The sequence below is a fragment of the Lutjanus erythropterus genome, chromosome 10 (assembly GCF_056507025.1).
Source record: "Lutjanus erythropterus isolate fLutEry1 chromosome 10, fLutEry1.hap2, whole genome shotgun sequence".
NCBI lineage: Eukaryota > Metazoa > Chordata > Actinopteri > Lutjaniformes > Lutjanidae > Lutjanus > Lutjanus erythropterus.
In genome coordinates, this window is record NC_139326.1 from 35538658 (window position 1) to 35563061 (window position 24404).

General features: G+C 38.7%; 1 protein-coding gene across 1 annotated transcript; it reads left to right on the forward strand.

Moving 5' to 3' along the window:
- The first annotated feature begins 258 nt into the window (after window positions 1–258).
- Window positions 259–24113, forward strand: LOC146320781 (tetraspanin-15). The gene is made up of 8 exons (XM_084729185.1): window positions 259–594; window positions 6436–6621; window positions 9014–9088; window positions 9224–9319; window positions 11202–11318; window positions 13169–13219; window positions 16286–16402; window positions 22909–24113. The coding sequence occupies exons 1-8, from the start codon at window positions 508–510 to the stop codon at window positions 23242–23244; spliced, it is 1065 nt and encodes a 354-aa protein (XP_084585311.1). The 5' UTR covers window positions 259–507; the 3' UTR covers window positions 23245–24113.
- The last annotated feature ends 291 nt before the right edge of the window (window positions 24114–24404 follow it).

Consider the following 24404-nt stretch of genomic DNA (forward strand, 5'->3'; position numbering starts at 1 on the left):
TAGGTGGATTTCCTCTCTGCACCTGCTGTCTTACCACTGGGGGACTGATCTTGCACTTGGTTGACCTCAGTGTCAAAAGGCTGCTTTTTAATGTTTAATTTGTTTACATTGTTATAGTTTTTAATGTTAATAAACGACATGCACTTAGAAAATAAATGTAAAAATTATAATAACTAAAACTAAACTTAAAAAAAAAAAAAATGTGTTAAAATAGAAGCAAAATCCAGTTCCAGTATTTATGAGAATATATGCACTGCCCCTTTAAGAATGTAGTCAAAACAAAGCGTGGACTGACCGGCCGCACGGAAGTGGTTTTGTTTCGGTGGCTATCCACAATAGAGTGTGAGAAATGAGGGCTGCTACGTATTTAAAATTCAGTTAGCTCTCTTTAAAGCGTTTTCATATCATAAAACACTATTTTATGTTCCATTAATATTATTTTGTTATCGGCTGAACCAAACGAAGGATAGCTAGCTAGCTGGTTTGCTAGCTTTAATTGAAGCAACCATGCCGTCCTACTCTGAACTGAGGAAAACCAACCACTTCTACTACTTCATCAAATTTACCTTAAATATCTACTCAATGCTCTTCTCGGTAAGTTCCTGCTCCATTTATTGGCATCAGCATCCTGTGTACCAGAACAGGTTCATCTGAGTCACAACAGTCTCTGCTAATTGTAGTAGACGCGAACCACCCAATAGCAGTGAGTCGTCCCACCAAATTTCATTTAAAAGATCTGCGTGTACCATCTGCATAAATACATATATACATGGACAAGGTTTAGAACTTAACTTAAGGTATATTACGAATGTATATAATCTACGGTACAATTCGGCATATACTATAAATAACACCCAGAATACTCTTGACTAAAATTTAAATTTTAAAGCACGGATTAGCCTCAAACTAAAGCGAACTTCCACCTAAATAGCGTTGCAGCTTGATACCGGGTATAACTGAGATTTTATTTAATTTAACTGCCGTGTGTTGGATAAGACATGTGCCGTATTTGCCAGAAGACTATCATACCTATAACATAGGGTATAAATTTGGATTGCAACTTCATATGTTTGCTGTAGAACAACGCAAGATTAAGTTGCAATATTTTTAAATGGGATTCGGTGTGGAATTCTCTGGATACAAGCTAGCTGGATGGTGAATGGTTAGCTTACAACACAGACATTACCACTTCGGATACTATGCATCTTACTAAATTTTAAACTGCTGTTATACAAGAATTGTGGGCATTTTGCTTATAGAACCATATACTTAAGTATTAATAAATTACACGTGAAACGATACACCGCGAGCACTGGCTAGCTCGGTGGTGCAGGGCGTTGGATGCAGTTAAAGGGACCATAATGTGGGTATATAGTTTTGCCGACAGAAAATAGGAGCAGCCTGGAAGACGCTTTTATTGGTCATTCAACCAAATCAGGGTAATATTGTGATCAGAAATAAGTATATAGCCTACTCACAGTAAAGTATTTATTCATATAGTTATACTTTTGATGTGTGCCTATTTGAATGAAAAAAAAAATTATATGTGTCATTTTAAGTTTTTTTTGTACAGAGAAAATATTATGTTGAGAGCATTCTAGTTAATTTGGAATAAGATGACATTTTTAGGGATGCACTTTTTTTTCCAGATGATACAGTGACCAATAATTGCCTACTTCTCATGGTGGATTCTGATAAACTAATGATTAATTTCACATTTTGGTATTTTAAATTGAGATTCATATAACCTGTCATGCATGCAGGGTCAGAGAGTCTTAGATGTAGTTGATGGATGATTTAATATTCCCTGGCTCTGAGTGAACCAAATCATACTGATATCACAATTTCAACAAAAACAAAGAACAGTTCTTACTCTTCAAATGTTCATTTATTTTTTCTTGTAAAGTACATCAAAAACACAAATACACTTTGACTTTTACAGAGCATTTTCAGTGCCGTAAAGATTGCCTCCTGTAATTTCATTATCAGAATTGTAAAAATCAAAATAAATTCCTCATTTTCCCCATTATTATTTATCAGTCTCAATATTTATTGTGCATCTCTACCCATTTTGAATGGGATGACCAGGCACAGATTCAAGCAAGGGTGACATTGAGCTTGGTGCATCAATATTGTCCACACTACACAGTTTTCTTACACTATCTAAGAAAGCACAAGTTACTAAATTTTGTTAACTAGTTTGTCTCTGCCACCAGACACTTTGGCAGCTAGGCCTTAATAAATAATCAGTTCATGGACAGAATTTTGGGTAGCTTTTTGTTTACTGAAGTAGTTTGTAATCCAGCTGCCACTTAAAAAGCTTGTCTAGCCTTGCCAGGCCATTAAGAAGTAATGATGAGTGATCCTTAGCCTTCCCTCACAAACCCCCTGTGTTTTGTCAGGCTCCACGCCTCCATCTCCCGGCTACACCACTTTGATCTCTGGGAACATTTTTGGAATAATGTTCAATTTGCACCACCACCAATCTGCCCGACTGTGTGTGTTTGCTGAATTTGTACAGCCTGAAGCACATTATTGAATATGACTCCAAAACATCAGTAGTTTGATTCCATTAGCACTCAGAGTCCCTTTCATATGATCTGTCTGCCCCCTCTACTATCTCTCCCTTTTACTGCTGTGATATAGGACAGTGTGACAGCTCAGCTCAACGGACAAAAGCTCTTTTAGCCCCAAGCTAACCGGATAAACTTAATTAAAGCCATCTTTGCTGTTGTAATTTTAAGTTTAGTTAATGCAATTTAAGTGGGATTCTTATTACAGGAGTAAAGCTGCAGGTGTCCAGTGGGGATTACTCTGCCTCCTGCAGTGGAATTTGAATAAGTCTGGTTGTTTTTATTTTTTAACTCAAGGTAAGCTGTTGTCACATCATGCTACAAATAACAAGCAATTACATTTAGCTTTTTATTAGGGTATTTAGAATAATTGCTCGCTTCAAAAAGCCATCCTTATTGTAAAGCAGCCTTGAACACATACAGTAGAGGTTAGGCTGTTTCCTGTGTTTATGTGTGTCTGCACAGTGTGACTATTTGGCACTGTCAGAACCCATTGGGATCCAACTAACAGCCCCTTAGACTGCAAGACATCCCATCTTTCCAATGTCCTGTGTTGAATGATATTATACTAGCAATTCCAGATTTTGTCTCTTTTTGTCCTGGGATGATATCACATCCCTTTTTTTTTTCCAAAGGTCTGTTACTCACTCTTATCTTCATTACTGGAGCAGGGAAGGTAGAAGGGCTGACAGTGGATGTGGGAACCAAGCCAAATGTATCTGCCATGTTTTATGGAGGGTTGTGTGCAGTAAATGGAGTTGAAGTAGATGGACCCTGCTCTTAAGGTAGATTGCCTCACTTTCCAATTGAAAATCAATAGCGGGGAAGCAAACAATGTGTATTACTTCTCTTTTAGCAGCACTTGCATTAGTTAGATATAAACAGGAGTGCGGCTCTAAAGATATTTTACAGTTCTCAGTGTGCACAAAGCACTGGACTTTTTAGTCTTGCTTATCATGTTACGGTAATGATCTTTATGTCAGTAAATCACTGTGAGGCACTGCATTATAGCGCACTGACTAGCTAGATGTGGAGATCGAATGTAACTAAGTACATTTACTCTAGTACTGTACATCAATTTCGTCCTGCTTTATATTGCTACTCCACTCCAGGTCAGAGGGTTATTATACCTCTTACTCCAGTACATTTGTCAGCTATAATTAGTTATTTTACCAGTTTAAGATTTTATACATTTTAGATTTATATTAAAATCCCCTTATGGGATGCCATGGACCTCCCCAGCACCCTAAAACAAACAACAAAACAAATTTTTAAAGATTAAATCAGTCATTCCCAACCCTGGCAAAAACGGTGTCTGAGTACCTTGCACTTGACATGAAAGTCAGATGGTTTTGTTCAGGCCTGCATCTTAACAATTATTGTTATTAGCAATCAAGCTGCTGAGTATTTTCCAGATTAGTTGATTAATCATATCTATAAAATGTCAGAAAATAGTGAAAAATGTTCGTCCCAGTTTATTAAAGTCCAAGCTGATGTCTTTAAATGTCTTGTTTGTCAGTTCAAAACCCACAAATGTTCAGTTTAAGATGATATAAAACAGAGATGTCTCCATATTTCAGAGGCATAAAATAGAATTTTTTGCCATTTTTGCATGAAAAATAACTTTACCAATTATTCGATTATCAAAATAATTGCTGCTTATTTTGTTGTCGATTAGTCAACTAGTTGGAGCAGCTCTAGTTTTGATTACATAATTATTCAAAGTCCAATGATATAAAATTGTCCAATATTTTTCTAGGAGAGAGAAAAGTCCATAAAATGAATATAGATTTGTGTAGTAGAACTTCTTTTCTTCTTTTCTGCCCCATTAATCATCTCATGACCAGATTTATCTTGTGGTCCATTGGATGGGACAGACGCCTAGGTTGGGAACCACTCTGCTAAACTCCCTAACTGTACATAAATTGGAAAAAAAACAAACTCCATCTTGACCAGCTACAACAGTACAATACTACCTAAGTATGGATGCATTGGCATTAAGATTCATTTTTATAATATATAATAATCTCAGGATCTAAATATTTTTTCCTCCACTGGCTAGATGCCTGAGTGTAAAGGAAGGATGTGCACTGCATGCTCTTTGGAGCTGATCCTGGTTGTGATGATGACGCACTCATATTACACCAGCACCACATGTTTTCATATTTTCTGTGCCCTGTAATCATCCTCTCGCATTTTGTAGTTTACCCAGCATGGTGTGAGCACTCAGTGCAGCTTCAGCACATGTACAGTTTGTGTACTAGGAACAAAAGCGTCTGAACCTGTAGGTGTGATTAATATATCTTTCATGCCTGAAAGCTCACCTCTTCCAAGAAATCACGTGGAGCTCAGTGAGGTGATAAGGGTGACCCCTGAATCAACACTTGAGCAAGACAAGATGGTATTAGCTGTAAAATCAGGCAGTAGTAATTAGTACTGCATAATGCAGACATCAGATATCTGAACAGAACACTTCCAGCCACGGGTTACAGGTGAGACAATGTAATCCAACTGTGATTTGTGTCAGGTTGCTTTCACACCTGTAGTTCAGTTAATTTGGTCTGGACCAAAGATCATTAGACTGCAAAAACCACATGTTATAATGATGACTAACAGGTAGAAACATAATGAAAAGGAGGCATCTTGTACAGTAATGATCAGGACTTTACTGTGGGATCAGTGTCACAGGCTTTTTAATGGACTTAATGGCATGACTGGAACGCATGCTGATGTGTATGTGTTACCATGGTTACCAAATGATTTGCGTAAGTATATACATGGCTTATACTGATCAATTATAAGATTGCTTGTCATGATCAGTAGATGGATTTAATAGTAGTCTAGCTCTTTAGATCATGCTAAAGTCACATGCCATTATACAATCCTGTGGTTGGTTCATTTGCTTTCACACCAGCCCAAAAGAACTCTATTAACAGTGCAGAAGACCCTGATTCGTTTTAACCAAAGTTAACACGTTAGGTGTGAAAGCACCCAAAATCAAAGAATGTGGAAAGGAACTGAAAGTGGGCAAACTGATACAGATGTCATTGCCTTACCCAGGGGAAGCCAGGGGAAAGGGAGGGGTTGTTAAAGGGGTTAAAGGGGTTGTTGCATGCTGGGACGATGTCATCACAGGTTTGTGCACATCCAGTCAGGCATCTTGGACTTACCCTGTCTGAATCTCCTACCATAAAGGAGGATCTGTCCTGTCCTCTTCTTTCACTGCATAAATCCACTAAGTGTGGACAAAGTTGCAATTTGTGTGGACTGGAGCCTAAAGACACAACAAGTCCACTTAATTTCATTAGTCAGGATTTCCATGGAGCATTTCAATGTCCAATAATAATGTTTATGAAGTCTTTCCACATGACAGTAAATTCAGTGGGAAACGGCAAACCTGTTCTTTGTTTGTTTAAAACAAAATGTTCCACATCAGCCTTTAAACGTGTATGTCATACCATTGTTTTGCAGCTAAAGGTTAGAGTTGGGAACCTCATCAGCTATATTCAGCTCCTTAAAGTCTGTTCATTTCTGCCTGAAACCAACTGTTATATTTTTATTTGGTATTTATTAACCCAGATTGGCCTCCTGAGATTGAAATTTCATTTTCAAATGAAAGAGAGGAAATGACATGATGATTCTTATCATCCCTAAAACAAGAAACAGGAGTGAATGATAACGGAATCAAAAAAGTAGTTTTTAAAACACAACTCCCCCTCCCCCCAAAAAAAGACTGATCAGTTGTTCATCCTGAAAGACATATGAGACTTAATGTACAGTTCAAAAAGCTCAAGATTATTTGTTCTTCATATCGAGGCCTTTCAAGGTTTTTATCTCATGAACCCTCTGTCTCCCCCTCCAGCTCATGGGTCTTTGTGTGCTGTGTGTGGGGGTGTATGCTGAAGTGGAAAGGCAGAAGAATCGAACCCTGGAGGGTCTTTTCCTGGCTCCTGCTGTGGTGCTCATCCTGCTGGGTCTGGTGATGTTCACCGTGTCCGTGGTGGGCATGGTCGGATCCCTCAGGGACAACAAGACCCTGCTGCACATGGTAGGGATGATAGAGGAAGATGAGGGGGGAGTTTAGCCATGAGCGTATGTATTTTTTAAAGTTGGTTGTATATGATGTATGTGTGCTTGTGTGTTTTTCATTTAAGGGTAACATGTTTTCAGAATTTTATGCAAAGTTGGTTGTGAGCCAAGTTGCAAAATCAGGGAAGGAATGGGGGCTAAAGCAGAAAATTATATATACAAGGGTGCATCTACAAACATATGTGTTTGAACTTCTTGTATATTTGTATGAGAATGTGTTCAAAGTTTGCACAACAGCAGCAGTTCATAAAACATTTTGGTGATCATTTAGGGTGCATTTCTTCACCTCAAATGCAAAAGCGCAGCTGTTGGTTTTGTCAGAAACAGAAAATGAGCTCAAACTGAGCTGGGATATATTATTGTGGTTGCCATGCAACTGTCTAATTAGCTTTAGGAGAGGATGAGGACGAGGAGCTCATTTCATTGTAAGGAAGCCATTAAGTTCACGTTAACTCACTGGGAAACGTATATGTTATGTTTCTTCATAGGCTGGTATGTGCTTCTCTCAGCACTGGCAGGCTGGTTAAACCAAGCTTTTAACTTTAACTCAGGAAAATATTCCATAAATATTAGCCTTTTTTTAATAGGGATGTCTGCAACATGGTCTTTTTTTAGGCCCCTGAGTTCTTTAATATTTGGTATTTTCCTATGACGAATCCAATCTCATACTTATATTTGCCAAATGACTCAGCTGCCCAGTACACTCTCCTGAAATTAATAGAGGATAAAACTCAGTTCATCCTGAAAGAGGGTTTTATGTCTGCACATAATACTGTTAAAGTAATTCAATAAGCAGCAGAGGGTATTCTGAGAAATGTTAAATATGCATCTGACACACTGACTAACAGGTGTTACCTGCTAAATTTGGAACACCTTATTTTTCACGAGCTATTTGATTTAAATACTGATGGTCCTGGTTTAAAACTGCAAGGTTAATAAGCTTAAATTATTGATGTGATACGAATAAAAGTTTGTGGGAAAACATGACTCCTAAAATTGATGTGACCTAATCAGCTGATGGTTTTCTGGAGAAGGCGTCTCACTCTGTTGGAGTTGTTAGCTATGAAAACCAGTGTGCTCGCAGCTTTACAGTGGTGTTACAGCAGGCCTCAACAATAAGGTTTACCTTCTGGTCCAGGTCAAGTAAAATGGCACGTTGGGCGACTAAGTGTTTCACAGTTAATGCGTCCATCTGTGGACAGAAGGAGGGGGTACTGTCACACTATTTTCAGTATGCAATAATGTTTGTTGCTTCACATCTATGACACACTGTACCCTTGTTCAGTTCATTTACTTAAAGATTAAACATGACAATTATTGTATCGGGGCAAGTTAAAATTGACATTGGGCAGGGAGATTTCTGACCTACTTTTCCAACTGAGCAAGTGTTAAAAAAACAGTAATATTGAACTCTGGTTGCACAAGTTTTTTTCTCTTATAATATAACAAAACCCTGAATGTCTTGAAATAGATGTTGATTAATACGTTTGTTTCAGGGCTGATAAAGATCACTGATAATCAAGTAAACTGAAATTGGAGCCAGTATACATTTGCAGTAAAAATGAATCATGTCATAATTTAAACAACACAAACTCCAGCACAAAACTTGGTTGAAATGCCTTTAAGAATATATAAAATATAAGTTTTCGACCTTAACTTAAAACAAAAGTTCAGGAAACCGCCAGCAGGATTTCTTAAAGTACACTGAAAATTTGAATACAACACAATGCAGCAGTTTTAGTTTTAAAAAACACTGATTCTGATAATTGTGAATAACGCTGAATATGTGACTCATTGGCCAGGTAGATCATCTTTTGCCCCCTCTTTTGCATAATGCTCTTTGCCTAAGTAAGTGTTTGGGATCAAGTTAGCAAATCCTTGTATTTTGCTAATCTGGGTTTCAGAAATCACTCACACAGGAGCGTCAGTTCACTCGAATATGCAGTGAAATGTTATATGCTGATATTAAATCATGTTATGGCAAGTGTCTTAGAGGAAATGTCTATGTTGAGATATATATTGTGGAATAGCCTAAATATGTCAAGGTATTATTTATAAGGCATATTGCCCAGCCTTACTGTGGACTACACTTTTAGAGTATACTCAAGAAAGCATCAGCATTTAATTTAGCTTGAACTGCTCTATTAACATATTTGATCTATTAGCTGAGTGTGTATGAGTATGTTTTGCTTTGTGTCTTTAATGCATTGAAAACAAGGAACTGCAAATTTGATTTGTATTTGGTAGCAACTTAAGTAGTTTTCTTGGCGTGTTGGTACATTTAAGAGAATAATGCTGTATGAATTCATTATATTATTTACTATAATCTATTCTCCTTTCTCCCTCTGCAGTTCCTCTGTGTTCTCTGTGTGCTGCTGCTTCTCCAGGCGATCGCGCTCACCACGGCTCTTATCTTTGAAAAGAAGGTAAATATATGTCACATGCTCAACTGTCCTGTAGATTCCTATATACTACACTTACTATGCTTAAAGATGGCCTCTATAGTCAGGTAACAGTGACCACCTCTCCTCTGTGTTCTTGCCTGTCTTCATTCTTTGTAGACGTCTGCCTTGTTTCAGAGTAGTATACGAGAAGGAATTAAACACTACTATGATGACCTGGACTTCAAAAACATCTTGGACTATGTGCAGCAAAAGGTAGTATATTGCTTTTGATATACATGTGGGAAGATGGGAAGATCTAGAATATTAAATGAAATTGTTTCAAATGTGTTGAAAAGCTGGAAAACAAGTAAGCCTTCATTAAAGTCTTTTTTTTCTCCGTCATTCTCTCCCTCTTTTTCCTTTTCTATCATTACAGTGAATTTTACTCCACATGTGTAGATCTGTACTCTGTTCTTTAGCTTGGTGTTTGGCTGCACTGTGTAGAAAAAAAAAAACGAGAGAACGAAAGAGTCCACAGTTTCAGAAGTGAACCTATTTTGTTGTGTTTTAAGCACTGATCAGTTAAGCTGCCAGAGCGCACTGGATGCGCTGCTGTGCACACTGCTGCAGCTAGTGCGTGCGTGCGTGCGTGCGTGTGTGTGTAGAGGGAGAGAGAGAGACAGAGAGGGGGAGAAGAAGGTAGAAGGTAGATTGTCACACACAGTTTATAGAAGTCTAACCACTGCTTTGACGGTTGACCTACCCGCCCAAACTTGGGGTATTTTCTAATGAATCGAGCTGTGCCCATTCCAACCCATGTGTCAGCCTGCACATCACTACAGCACATTACTTTACAGCATGTGATAAAACATTTTTGTTTTGTCCAATTTAATTTGGACAAGGATGTGATTTTTAAATGATGTAGTTTAGTCTGTAACTGCACCTAATCTTATTTTTTGTTGTGCTGTGCACAATTAAGAAACAAGCCAACACATTCACAAATCTAGGGTTTCCTTCTAGACACAAGTGGAGTGTGTGTATGCAAATAGGCTGACATGCCTAACCAGTCAAAAACATTGTCAGCAATTAAGCAATTGAAGGTTAACTGTTAACATTCCTACTGCCGGGCTATTTGGCTATTTTCAAATGTATTAGCCGTCTTGATAGTCATGCTGTTTGGTAGTTTGTCTAATGAGTGAACTACCTCATCTGTCAGGACCTACAATGTGATTACTCATTATTATGGTTCATGTAGCTGGATCAAACCACTCTGCTTCATTTTGCTTTTCTAAAAACAGACTTTAGGAAATCTTTTAGAACAGTAAGCTTAAGTGGGGCATGTTTGTCTGTCTCTCTGGATAGAGCTGCACATGAATAAATAAATGAATAAAACCAAAATACCACAACTGGGTATTTTGGAAATGTTTCATGTGCTCTCTGTATGTAATACATATTTCATCTGAGTAACTGACATCAGTACTGGGTCCACTGAACAGGGTTAGTGACTTTGAAGCTGAACTTCAAAACAAATTGGCTGTAATGGATATTTAACCTTTGACCATTAGCTCAGAACTGCCACCCTCACAGTTTGGAGCCTTTCTGTCAAGTGATGCCTGCTGTGATTTCATCATCTACATCAATAGAGAGGGCAACAAATCCTGCTTCTCGTCTTGTGCCCGTGCTTTTTTCTTGTTTTTCCCCACTGTTTGTAGAAATGTCTTATCTGCACAGCCAGTGTGATTCCTGGTATAACAGCATGTAGCTGAAGTCAGGTGATCACAGACATAGAGATGTCCTTCATCGTCTAAGAAAGGTCTCAACACATTAGACACCTGATTGAATTTTCTCTGAAGTGCTTTAAAATGGTTGCCTTTAATTGACTAGAAACTCTGCTTTCTTCACATGAGTACCTGATTTGACATCTCCACATCAAACACCAGTTTGCTGTAGGACTTGTCTGTTTGGGTGGGTGGGGGGGGCAGCATGGAAAGTGAACTGCAGCTCAACTCTGAGCTGAAACTGAGGTGTGGATCACACAGCAGAAGCTGGAGCTCGGTGGGTTGTTTCACTTGAGCTTGTTCTTGTTCACATTTGAATCTGAGATGAGCCTGTTTGATTCCTAACTGCCTTGTCTTTGTACTGTTTTGGTTTTCAGTTTTCATGTTGTGGAGGGGATGAATATAAGGACTGGGGAGTCAACCAGTACCATTTCTGCAATGGTACTGGTCCACTAGCCTGTGGGGTTCCATATACCTGCTGTGTTCGCCGCAAGGTGAGTGCTGGAAACACACATATACACAAAACAAACAGGTCAAATGCTTCTACCCCTTTGTTCAATCATCAAGGGAGAAAAAAGTTTTTTTTTTCCTTTTAAAGGGCTGGCTAGACCAAAAATGTTAGCAGAACAGTAAATAGTGACTTTAAGCACTCCACATTCCAGCTGTTGCTGCTGAACGGCGGGCAGAAAAACAAAAACAAAACTAGAAGGATAAGGGTTAATGAAATTCCTCAAAGACAAGACAAGTCAGGAGAATCCAACATTCTCGGTTCGACACAGCTGTCATCTTTGGAAGACAAATTTTAGTCATATTTTTATATGAGTCAGCAGTAATTTGGTCGTTATTGATGTCCTCTTGGACGACTGCCAGGACATCATCAAATTAACTTTTGAGACCAAATCAACAGCACCAAAAACCGTTTGGCAGCATGTTTCAGGTAAAAAGATGTATTTTAGTGTAATTTACAGCCTAATATTCCATCATACTTATACAGATATATTTAAAAGGAAATGTAGTAAGTCAAAAAAAACTCATGGAGTTGATGCTGAAAGGGAAAAACACAATAAATTCTTCAGTGCCTTTTATATTGTCCAAGAAAGCTAAGTACTTCTGCTCACAGAACTGCACCGGCAATGTCTACATGTAGCATCCGGGCTTCTGACACCCGCCCATGTTTCCACGCATCATCACCCTAGTTATCATTTTGTTGGCACGTCCCCTAGCTACCCAGAGGAGGAGACTAGAGATCAAAGCTCAAACAGCCTGTAATTCTACCTTAAAATCACTGCGTCACTGGATGCAGGAACAATAACAGATTTTGCAGCAGGGGGACTCGGCTTTCTCAGTCGATGTAGAACACACTGAGGAATTTATTGCTTCTATTGACTAAATTTATCATCAACACTGATTGGACAGCCACATGAAACATGGTGAATTTTCCCCTTGCAATAAGCTGTAACTGACATTTTGTCAGCTGACCTGTTAGCCTTGTGCAATCCAGAATTCTGGATCACATGAAATTTGTGCTCGCTTGGTTCCTTGGAGGGCCGTAATCAGACGATGTACACAGATAGACAGTAAATAGATTAACTCCACCTCTCTGTTTGCAATGACTTTCGATTTCTCCTCTAAGATGAGGGCACATTTCAGAGTAACCGATTCATCCAGTTAATTAGCAAATATTGATACCACGTGATCTGGAAATGGGCCTGCTGCGGATCGCCATCCTGTCTGATAATTCTAGTCCCTGCTGATAGGTGGGTCAGGTCAAAAAAAAAAAACATCCACTGAGCGAGTGAAGTGCTTTATCAGAGCAAGGAGAGACACTAACTGTCTACACAAGACAGATGTAATTGATTGTGTGAGAGGAGCGTCTTGTCCTGCTAACAGGAGACATGCTGTGATTCAAAGGTGTTTTGCCTTTTGAAAGATCTCTCTCTTTAAATGAAATGTTGGTCCCTCGTGGCGTCCTCCAACCTCCATATGTCCGGTATGACTGCTGTCCCTCAACTCAAAGCACTGATAGCTGTCTCTGGAAGCAGTGGAGCTGTGCTGGAGAAATTAATGAGAGAATCCTCCAATACTAGCAACAGACACACAGTCCATAGATAGAGGAGCTGATTAGGAAAGCTGAACATTGGATTCTGCTGTTATCAGATCCTACATGTCTGGTCTGCAGCCACTTTGCAAACACTTCAAGTTCATGCTCTGGCTGCCAGTGGACAGGGACACCATCCTTGCGTGGAGCATTTCTCTCACACATGTCCCCACGGTACTCTCTCTTGTCACCTCGGCTCAGTTCAAATCTTGTCTCTGACTCTTTGAATGTCGACTCTTTGCACAGGTAGGAGAGGTCATCAACACTCTCTGTGGCTACCAGACTCTGGATCAACAGGTAAGAAGAACATCTGCTTATTGGAGACACATTTCATCCCATTGATTTTTGTGTCTGTGATGCGTCACACAATTAGAGATATGATAACATTTTTGGACTGACTTGTTAATAACATTTAACATGTTAAACCCACTGGGATAATGTATGTTCACAGCATACTAGAGCTGTTACTAATAATTCATTAATTGATTAGTTGTCAACTATTAAATTAATCGCATGATATTTTGATAATTGGTTAATTGCTTTAAGTCATTTCTTAGGAAAATAATTTTTCGATTTCAGCCTCTCAAATGTAAATATTTCTGGTTTCTTTGGTCCTCTTTGACAGTAACATTGAGTCGTCTTGTCTTAAAGTTGTAGACAAAACAAGATGCCACTTTGGGTTTTGGGAAACACTGACTGACATTATTTCCACAATTTTCTGACATTTTACAGACCAAACAACAAATTTTTGAGAAATTGGGAGAAGGATTGACAGATTAATCAATAATGAAAAGAATCATTAATGGCAGCCCTGCATCATATCTTCACTATTATGTTCAAGATCAGGGATCTAACAAGATATTGAGTATTGCAATATCACAATAAAAAAAATCCTGATACCATGCTGAACTGTGATGATATCTACCATGATATTACATGCTTCGTCATGTTTTATTTTATTATATAAAAGGACTGGCACTGAATACTGCACTGACTGACTACATCATTGCCAAAGAAAATTTGTGCTAATTTTTTTTACATGATAGGTCATGGCCGGTTGCTTTTTGAAGGCACACAACACTTTCAGATGATTTTAGGGGGAAAGTTTACCCTCGATTTTATCCCTTTTGACTAGCATTTTCTATTGTAAAAGTAAAACAAGAAATACTTTTTAATTAAAGCAGAGTGTTAATCCCATATTTGTGCAGCTTGTCTGTCAGTCACATATTCACACACCCTCCTATAAGGTTGTTTAAATAGTCATAATGATTTTCTCTGGCTTTTCAGACTGTCTGAGCTCCTCATCATGACGTCCTGTGACACCATTAATTCTTGGCAGCTTGACAGCTGACTCGGCCCCGCTTCTTCTTTTTTTGGCAGTATAGATGTTAGGAGATGCTTTAGACTCATTTTCATTCATCAGGAGATTATTTAGCAACAGTTGAAAACTGACTTAAAAAAACCCACTAGCTTTGCAATATAAAGGGAGCAATATGTAGAAATTAGATATGCAAAAACGAGCACAGCAGTCCAAATAGTGAGTTGAAGCCATGGACTGTATATTAGATAGGTTGAAATTCTATGTTTGAAGCAATTGCCTGCTCCTTCTTAGATTCAGGGAAAGCTCTGCAGGCTGCAAAAGTGCACAACATTATGAACTGACAATAACAAGCAAAGACGAGTCCTGCACTGTAAGTTGATCAGCTGTTTATAGCCGTCAGTTGTTTGTCAATATAAAGTTAAGCCATTAACTTGAAAACAAAGTCCACTCCTCTGAAAACGCACACTGGAGTTCAGTGGCTGCATGTCTCACTGCCCGCCAGACTACATTAACATATTGCTCAAAACTGAGCAATTATAAACATCTACTTCATCTACAAGATTATTACATTTTAGTTCTGCTAGTTTGTTGGTAAAATAAATCTTCCTTTACTCATACAAGCATCCAAATTTGTTTTCTCAGCTAAATCTTAATCACACTATTTGCTAGCCTGTGTCATGCCTTCCCTTGACACTCAAATAAACCAATGATAACAAATAGCACATAGTGCCACGGATTTCTTCCCCTCTAGCTTTTCATTCGGTGACACAGTGGCCTGGATGACAACACAGATGTGTTGGTCCCTAAAAAGAATTCAAGATTGGTAAAATGAAACTGGTTTGCATTTTCATTGCATTTTCAAAACCAACACAACACAAACAACAGTTATTTGCACATTGATTGGATTGAAATAGATTACAGTGATAAAGTTCGGACATCAAATGGCAACATGACAAACCTTTTCAACCACTTCGAGAAACTAAGCACCCAAAACAGTATGCAGAAAGTCAGACAGTCAAAGTTTTTTTTTTTAGGTATGCGTGATTATGGACTTTTTTTTCCGCCTGATGCCAATAACTTAACTTTTTCTCATGGCTGACAGTGATAAGCAATAATTTTATATTTGGTACTTTAAAAAGAAACTCATATAATCTCTACTTTATGCAAGTCTGAGGATAAGAAAGGCTAAAAGTGAAGATGGATGATTTAATATTCCTCAGTTGTGACCAAACCAAATCTAACTGACATCAGTATTACAACACAAATGAAGAACGATTCTGACTCTTCAAATTTGAATGAAATGTTTTGAAGGTTTGTCTTATCAGATAATAATGTACAGTGATTCTGATATTGCTGGACCAATATCAGCCAATAATTTATCCTGATTTATCCTGATGATGATTTATCCTGATTTGTCCTGATATTTATCGTGCATTCCTTATTTCTAAATATTGTACTGTTGTGTAACTTGCAAAATAGTCATAAAAACCAACATGAAAAAGAATTATGATAAGATCGTCAAGGATCACAATCCTGCCTAAATAAATCATGATATATTTTTGCAATATCACCCACCACTAATTTCTCAAAGGCTTTAAGCATTAAGCTCCATTATCTACTGTTTCCTGCCCATGGGACTGATATATTCCTCCCAGAACCTTGGAAAAAGGTTTTTATGACTGAAAAACATCATTGAAACAGTATTACACTTATTTAATTTCTAGCAGGCTTGTCATTTAAAATCATTTACTGTCGTGGTGTTGTTTAGACAGCAGCAAGTGACAGGCAGATTGATGCTAATTGCCTCATTTGTCAGTTTTTCCATCTTCCAGCGTCTTGTTTTTACAGTAACTGCAAATAAGTGAAGAGCTGAAATTGAATATACCTTCTGCTGTGTCTGACAGCTTTGAAGTCGCTGTCTCAACTCACTAGTTTTCTTTTTTTTTGTTGTTGTTCATTTATTTTTTAGTGGCAGTGGCTGTTCTTTTGAGTTTAAAACTGACACTTTTCCTCTTGTTGTCTTCCTCTGGTCTGTGCATCAGCGTGAAACCCTGCATGAGGTGATCCATGTGCGAGGCTGCATCCATGCAGTCAACCTCTGGATGAGTGACAACATTGGAATAACCATCGCACTCTGCTGCGCCATTGGGCTGCCTCAGGTAATTTAAAACTCACTCAAACTGAACTGGCCTTGAAGCCCCCCTTTTTTTTTTCAAAACTAAATCCACCTCTCCAGCCTCGCCTTGATATTTGAACTGTACACTCTCCACTTCGTGTGAAAGTTTCTGACAACTAATTTACATTTTAATTTTCACCTCAAATAATTAATGTTTTCTACACTTCAGGAAAAAAAATGATTTAGCACTGACAGAATACTTAACATTGTCAGCAACAACTAAACTGATTGTGCTGTAACTTTGTAAGTTTTAAAGTTTTTGACAGTTTCAGTATTTTATAACGGTTGGAAAATCAAAATTGAACCCTCCTACACATTACAATGTCCACAAATCTTCCCATGCACACATTTGGACTTGTCGCAGCCCCCACAGAGAGGAGTAATTACAATAATTACTTTTCTGAAACAGCTGCATAAATAACATTAATTCTTTCCAGCACCACTGCTCCAGAATAAATTGCAGCTTCATACAAGGTGCATGAAACTTAGTTCAATTAAACAGCTACTTTTGGAGTCAACGGTGTCCTCAGACCCCTGTTTTCTAGGAGAAAAATCCAAAGTTTTTTTGTACTTTGTGCAGATGCTTACCTTAATGTAGGTGGGTGTTGGTTTACTTGGGGCCATGTAAAAACTTTTTTTTTCTTAAATATGTATTATTTTAATTGGTATTTCACAGACAACTACACAACAAAAAAATCCCCTCCTAACCCACAACCAACCCTCCCCAGCATTCTCCTATGGTTACAGAGAGAAAGAGAATTTTTAAGGCAAATTAAACAAATCAACACACGTTACACAGCACACCTTCTGGAAAAAAAGAGCTACACCTACATTAAAAATCATATCACAGACAAAGAGGACTGCAGTAATCCAGCTGTGCAACATATGTTCTTCTAAGATTTCTCCCCAGTCTTTTATATCCTTCAGGTTATCAAAGTAATTCAAAAAAGGCCGCCACACCGTGTAGAATTTTGACTTACTTCCCTGCAGGGTGTAAGTGAAGCAGTGCATCTTTCAGTTATCTGATATGACAAGGGGGTCTAGAAAAAGGCAGCGTGTTGAGAATGTGCGTACGTTATGCATAATAGATGACGTTTCTCATTGACACCAAACAAGGCAGTAATGCGTTGTCCATCAATAATGATACTATATGCTTCACTTAGACATCTAAACACTACCTCCTAAAAAGCACGACAGCGGGGGCAAACATATGAAACAGGCCCGCTGGGGCCAACCTACACCTCCAGCTTTAGAGGGTGTGATCGACTGTTTTAAATAGGATTAGATCATACTGTATCTGCAGCATGGGGATGGTTTGTGCACTCATTTTAGAATTACAGACCATGAATGAAAGGATAACCTGGATCAGGTTGTTCATCAGCGCAGGGTGAGCCGGAGTTCTCATCCTATTTTCTCTGATAGATGGTCAAGATATTAGGGGAATCATTGACTACAGCAGTTTCCTCAGTTTCCTGCTGTGTTTTACAGTGGTGGTGGGCCACTTTGCCCAAAATGAGGACCTCCACTAACATCATAAAAAATGAGTACAAGTACAAAATGAAATATTAATCATAAGGGGAAAATTGCAGTAGCATTATTATTATGGATGTCCTGATCAAGTGTTCTTGGCCCAGAATCCTTTAACCAAGGTTATTCATAATCTAGTATACAGTACACAGTTGCACAACAAAAAGAAAGTTTTAGTCACTTCATGCTACACAAATATATAACAGATCATAAAAAATCAGTACAGAATAGGGTAAAATATGTAATAAAATAAAGCAAAACAATATATGCAGTTATTTATATACATGCCCATTCTGGAGAACTGTCGCAAATCATGTCCTGCCAAAAATTAACATTAGAAATGATTAATAGCAACACTCTTATTTCCATTTTTGGGTAAAAAAAAACATCTTCTGTGCCAGAAAATATCCTTGTCCCAGACACGATTTCACAAACACATTCGCAAGCAATTAAAAAATGTCTTAAAAGGCTTCAAAATCTACAACTAAAAATATCTACTCTTAATAAGTATAGGTATAAAAATGTGCTATTAACATAAACTTTTTTTAAAATAAAAATGTTGACTCTTGAAGTTATGGCACAGATTTCTGTAAACTCAATATTCTTTTTAGAAAAACATGATTTAATCATAAATAAGAAGGTAGGTTTAGCTATATGTTAGGCTCCCCCATCTCACCTCCTGTCTTAAAAAACTGTCAGTCTGACACTGTCCCATACTGAAGGAAACGTGGAAATCAGTTGGTTTTTGACAAAATAAAAGCAAAATGAATGTTACTTAAATTAATTTATTCCAACATAAAAATAGACCAATCAGTTTGACAGACTAATCAATCAATCTGAGCCGCCATATCAGCATAAATGTGTCTGTAGCTGCTTCATCATTATTTTAGTGTATGAATAACCTCCTGTATAATATTTTACGTGTTAATATGACCTGAAGCAAACAGGAAAAAATGACTGCATCACCAGGTTGAGGTTCCCGTGGCAACAGTTTATGCTGCTGTAATATAATTTTATATGACTTATGAACGTACAACTCAGCAACTTTGCATATATAACGTCGTCCCTCAGTTTAGGATTTATGTCGCTCATAAAAAACATTATTAGGAAAAGAATTAGTTAAAGAGTGGTGCCTTTTACAGCAGATTTAGTCTGAAACTCTGAACATAACCTGCTCCTGACCAGGTTATGAGTTCAGCAAAAGTTACCATGGTGATCTACCCGGGTTAAAAAAGAGCCACATTCGTGACACGGAAAACTCTGACCTTAGACTTAACATATCTCACTAACCCCTTCGTAGTACAGACGTTTGATTGGCCAGCTTGAGTCCCATTTTGTCCATTTCATTTTCCTGACAGGACATTAGCCAGGAGCAGCCTTAAGTTTAAGCTGGGTTAGCTCTCTCTTATCCCCGCTTTCCTCCACTCCTCCTGGGGGTGGTCTGCGGCAGTGCATCCAGCTGATTTGGCTGGGTGGGTTGAAAGATGCCATGTGCATCATTGATTTCCTCAGTGTCTCCAACTCCACACTTCCTTTTCCAATGTCTACCAGTGTAGTACTGTCATAGCTTATACATCTTTCAGCAGTAAAGCCAAAAAAAATCAAAAAATATCAAAGAGCTACTGGCTGCAGCGTCTGTATGCTCTGCCATTGCAAAGGACTACTGGTTATCTCCCATATTGAGTCAAATCTGCTACTTAAATTTACATAGATGTGATTCAAAACTATTAAGTCCATACTTAAATTGCTGGTATGATGTAAATGAAAGTTAAACTGGGAGAATGTGACTCCTGAAATTGATGTTAAGCGATCAGCTAGATGGAAGACTCTCTCTCTCACTGTCGGAGGCGTTTGAACTACAGAAACACTTGCAGGTAGAGATGCACCGATTGCAGTTTTCTTAGCCGATTCCGATTTTTGTTTTTAATAAGGGTCTGACCTGCCAATTCCGATTTTGGCCAATTCCGATTTTCAGTCTTTCTAAGAGGTGTAATTGACAGCATTCACAAACATTTTTGCAACTTTTCTTGTAAAAATTAAACTAGATGTTCATAATAAGACACTGACTATTAAATATTCATTGAATACTATTTAAATTTTCTCCAAAGTCCTCCAGGTTACAGCCAGGGCTTATTATACATTAAGATTATGAATCAGCTGAATGTGATGACTTGCAAAATCCCGCGAGATCATTCGAGGAATGCAATTTCACGTGATCTCCTGTGGAAGCAGATGTAAACAAACCGGAGAGGGACGTGGTGCAACAGTTTACTGCGGTAAAACTTTGCAGTGAGAAAAACAGAAGCAGAAGTTAAACGAGTCTGGATGAGAAAATCAACACAGGTTGTTTATTCTTCAGCCAGAACAGGAGGTGAGATTTTAACTGTCCCTCTGTGAACAGCAGTCTGCTGCTGGCTAACATTAGCCTGAAGAGCTACAAAGTTTACGGCTGTTTCGCGACATCGTCAGCTGCTCTGTCTTGTTGTAGACCGTCTGTCTTCTCTTTATCCTGTTCTTGGAATCTGTTGCTGACACCATCTTCAAGCAAGCATGTGTCAGTGTGTGTGTGGCTGTCATCAGCGCTGTGTTGATATCACGGTCAGTTTGTCTGCTGCGCACATGACGTGACCATTGTGCAGAACATGTGTGTGACAATGACGGGCACAGAATCGGATGTGACGCTGACCGGCCGGTAACCAGTCAGGGCCCGTCACGCTGAAAACCAGCCGGTTCCGGTCTCTGGCCGGTCGATCAGTGCATCTCTACTTGCAGGTGTACAGCTGTGTTAGGGTGATTATTCTTCTATCTCAGAAACAGACAGCAGAGAGAACACAAACCAAACGGCAGACAGCTTTAATTCTTGCCTGTCATCAACTTATTCAAAGAATTAATGTTAATTAGCTGATACGATCTGCTGGCGGCAATGTTTGTCATTTTGACCTGTGAAAGTGAAACACAAGAACTGCGGACTTTCTCATGTAGTGAATGTTTTGTATGCTGTTCTCTCTTGATGAGAAAGAGAGCAGAGAGGTAACAGATTTGTTACCATTAGAGATGAGCAAATCTTTGCTTTTTGCCAGCAGTCAATCAGGGGTGCAACCAAATCATTTTCATTTTCTCACACTCCATTTTCCTCTCACATATGTTGCAAAATTCTGCACTTTAGTACCCAGCTGTCATTAAGGTTGATGGTGCTAGAGAGGATTGGATTTTGATCGTCTTTATTAGATATCAATTCATTGAAATATGCCCAGATCGGCCCCCAGTATGCTACTTCACATCTTGACTTGGCCTGTAGTGCTGTTTATCCATCTGTACTGTTTTTGTGTGAGTTGCAGAGATTCGGAGACATTCGGCTGTAAAGATGTCTGCTTTCTCTTCAGTATAATGGTACCCGGCTTGTGGTGCTGAAACCACTAAAAAATACATTTTTAAAATTCAAACCAGTGTTTCTTTCTTAGAATCATGACATGGTTACAAAAGATAATCCACAGACCTTGTTAGCAGTTTTCATGTTGGAATTACTTTCTCTCTACAGAGTCTTCTAGAAAGAAAATAGTTCCTATGTAAAACTGCTCACAACAAGGTCTGTAAATTATCTTGAGTAACCCGTTCATGATTTTTGGAGACATTACTGTGGTGCTTTGAGTCCCGTTATCTTTGAGAGAAGGCAGACATCTCTACTGCTGACGTCTCTTGCAGCTCACACCAAAAAAAATAGAAGGATGAACAGCACTACAGACCAGGGGACAAATGTGTATTTTTGATATGGGGTGAACTGTCCCTTTAAATTAAATCCTCAGTGTTTGTCTACATAGACACAAGGGAGTCACCTGCACATTAGAATGATATATTAATGTTTTTATGGCCACCAGCTTTTATTATTTCAACTTCAGAAAATCTCATAAATCGTTGTTCTATCTGTCAGGTTGGTATGGTGGGCAGCTCTAAATACTACAATACCCATGAGCTTAAGCTCCTGTTTCTATGGATAAGAAGCCAGTCAAAGGCGTGAATCGCCGCTTTAGTTCTAATTGCTGTGTTTTTGCAGTTCTGAATAAAACACAGCAACACAGTTGCCAAATTGACCCTGAATTCAAAAGCAAATTAATTCAAGCTGCAGTTTTTTCAACATTGTAATCTTTGGCTTCCACATGGCCAGGAACCAAAATTAGCAGCAGCCACCCGCCAAATGCTGATAAACTATGCAAGTGGCTGGTAGAGTTGTTCACTCACGAGCCAAACAAACAATAGTCATCTATTGAGTGATGACACTGGAACATTCACTTGCCATTTGGCCCGTGGACAACAAAAGTTAATTTTGGACCCTGCACATGGCATTACAGCACACGTATCAGAATAGTTACATCAGCGATTGGATATTTTTTGCCAAAATGCACACTAGGAGTTTTCATTAAACTCGTTAAAAAGTTTCAATGAAGAAATGAGTGAGAATTTTACTTCCAGGACCAGAGGCGCCCAAATTAGCTCCTTCTGTTTAGCAGCTCTGTAGCACTGCATGCTGTCACTGTAGCTCATGAGACCAAAGTTGTGAGCAGAAGCTTCTTGTTGCACTTGCTTTTGCTGCACATATGGCGTCTTGATGTCTGAGTGATTTTAAAGGGATGGTCCAACCAAAAATGACAAATCCGTCATTATCTACTCACCCTCATGCCGATTGAGAGTTGGGTTTATATTTTTAGTCCACAAAACACTGCTGGAGTTTCACAGGAAAACAGCGCTGCAGTCTCCCAAACAATGGAAGTGAATGGTGACCAGTTTTCAAATGTAAAAAAAACAACAGAAAAACCACATAAAATGCCTCCATACTGCTCATCTAGTCTAATCAAAGTCCTTTAAATTAATTTTATTATTGAAACTATTAGAATGTTTTTTCACTGGTATTGGTATTGATAAGTAAATTTCTGGGATGGTGACGTCCCTGCTGATGTCTCCCTGCAGCTGCTGGGCATCATCCTGAGCTGCGTCTTCTGGAACCTGCTGGTGGACATGAGTGAGTCGGCCGACATGGTGGACTTCAAGCTGAAGAAGGCGGAGATCAACTACAGCGAGCTGGACCTGGCCGGCGCCGGCTGGTGTATGTGCCTGCCGAGGGACGGCGGCTACCTGCCCGTCCCGGCCTCCGAGCCCGAGCTCGACCCCATTGACATTCACCTGGAGAAACTGAAGAAGCAGCCGCCCCGCACGCACGCCCAGCTCCGAGAACTGCAGCAGTCCAGATCGGCCACCGGGCTGGACGAGGTCGACGTCGGCCGGAAGCAGAAAAGGGAACACTGAGCGCTCTTTTTGCCCTTCCTTTTGCCTTTTGGGTTTTTGCCTTTTTTCTGTCATTGTAATCATTTGTTGGAATTGTGTTGCACTACTTAATGGTTGAAGATATTGGATCAAGAGAAGTTTGGTCAGCTAAAGGGATCAGAAGTACTTCGGCACTTTTGTTGATGAATTCGTTTACAACAAAAATTGAAAGACCAACATTGGCTTTTTTAAAGAAATCTTTTGTCTTGTTGTGACATTTGATATTCAAGGATTTCTGGCATTATATCACGTTTTATTTAATTTTTTTAGCCTTTGAAATTGAGCTCTGTCTCATGTGCTAAAGCTTACCTCAGGCTGTTTTGAGAACAGCCCAGTAGTCGGAGCACAGTACTACAGTATGTGGTGTATAAATTAATGGTAGCTTGAAAAGACGTTTTTCAGTGTCGGAGAAATAGGAATAGCCAAGTATGTCTTGCGTGTAGCGTCTGTGACGGATGTATACAGTTTGTGTATTATTTTGTTTTATTATTATTTCATTTTGATTTTGTGCAATTGGTGTACATTGTAAGACTGATAGTTGTGGAGTAACATGGGATGCATGTTTTGTACTGTATATGAAGTAAGTTAAAAAAAAAGAAAAAGGAAAATAAAAACAGAAAAACTCAGTTTACATGTTAGGCTCTCATCAGGGGGGCTTCAGTCATTTTTAACTAAACTTTTTATTCCATCTTTTAAAGGAACAACTAAAGGGATTATCCAGACTAAAAAGTGAAACGCTACAATATGACGGTTTTTTGTATCTGAGTTATGCACTGTTTTGAGCTTCCCCCTAGCTCCTGCCTTGTATCAGCACAACTGTTCTTGTCAATAAAGCTGAATTTGTCTACTGACTTTTGTGCTGAAGTTTTGTTATGAAGGATGGCATGCAGTCCAACAGCAAACTGCGACATTTTTCCTCCAGTGAGGATTATTTGTTAGTTTTTTAGCTTACAGGTAATCTTAAATGTGCACTGTGGAGTTTTATTGCAAACAAAAGTTATACGCACATTATTGCTCATAGAGCCAGACAGATGTATAGCCAGCTGATTGGTAGCATTTTATGTATATTTGTTCCTTTTTCTTAATTCAAGTTGTTCTATTTGTATTTTTTCATTAAAAGGTATAAAGAAAGTTTTATGGAT

Bases quoted from the DNA above. Each gene is read 5' to 3' on its own strand.
- LOC146320781 (XM_084729185.1), top strand. From the start codon at position 508: ATGCCGTCCTACTCTGAACTGAGGAAAACCAACCACTTCTACTACTTC. The intron at 6,622-9,013 runs GTAGGGATGATA...CTCCCTCTGCAG, and splicing joins ACAAGACCCTGCTGCACATG to TTCCTCTGTGTTCTCTGTGT. The intron at 16,403-22,908 runs GTAATTTAAAAC...GTCTCCCTGCAG, and splicing joins GCGCCATTGGGCTGCCTCAG to CTGCTGGGCATCATCCTGAG.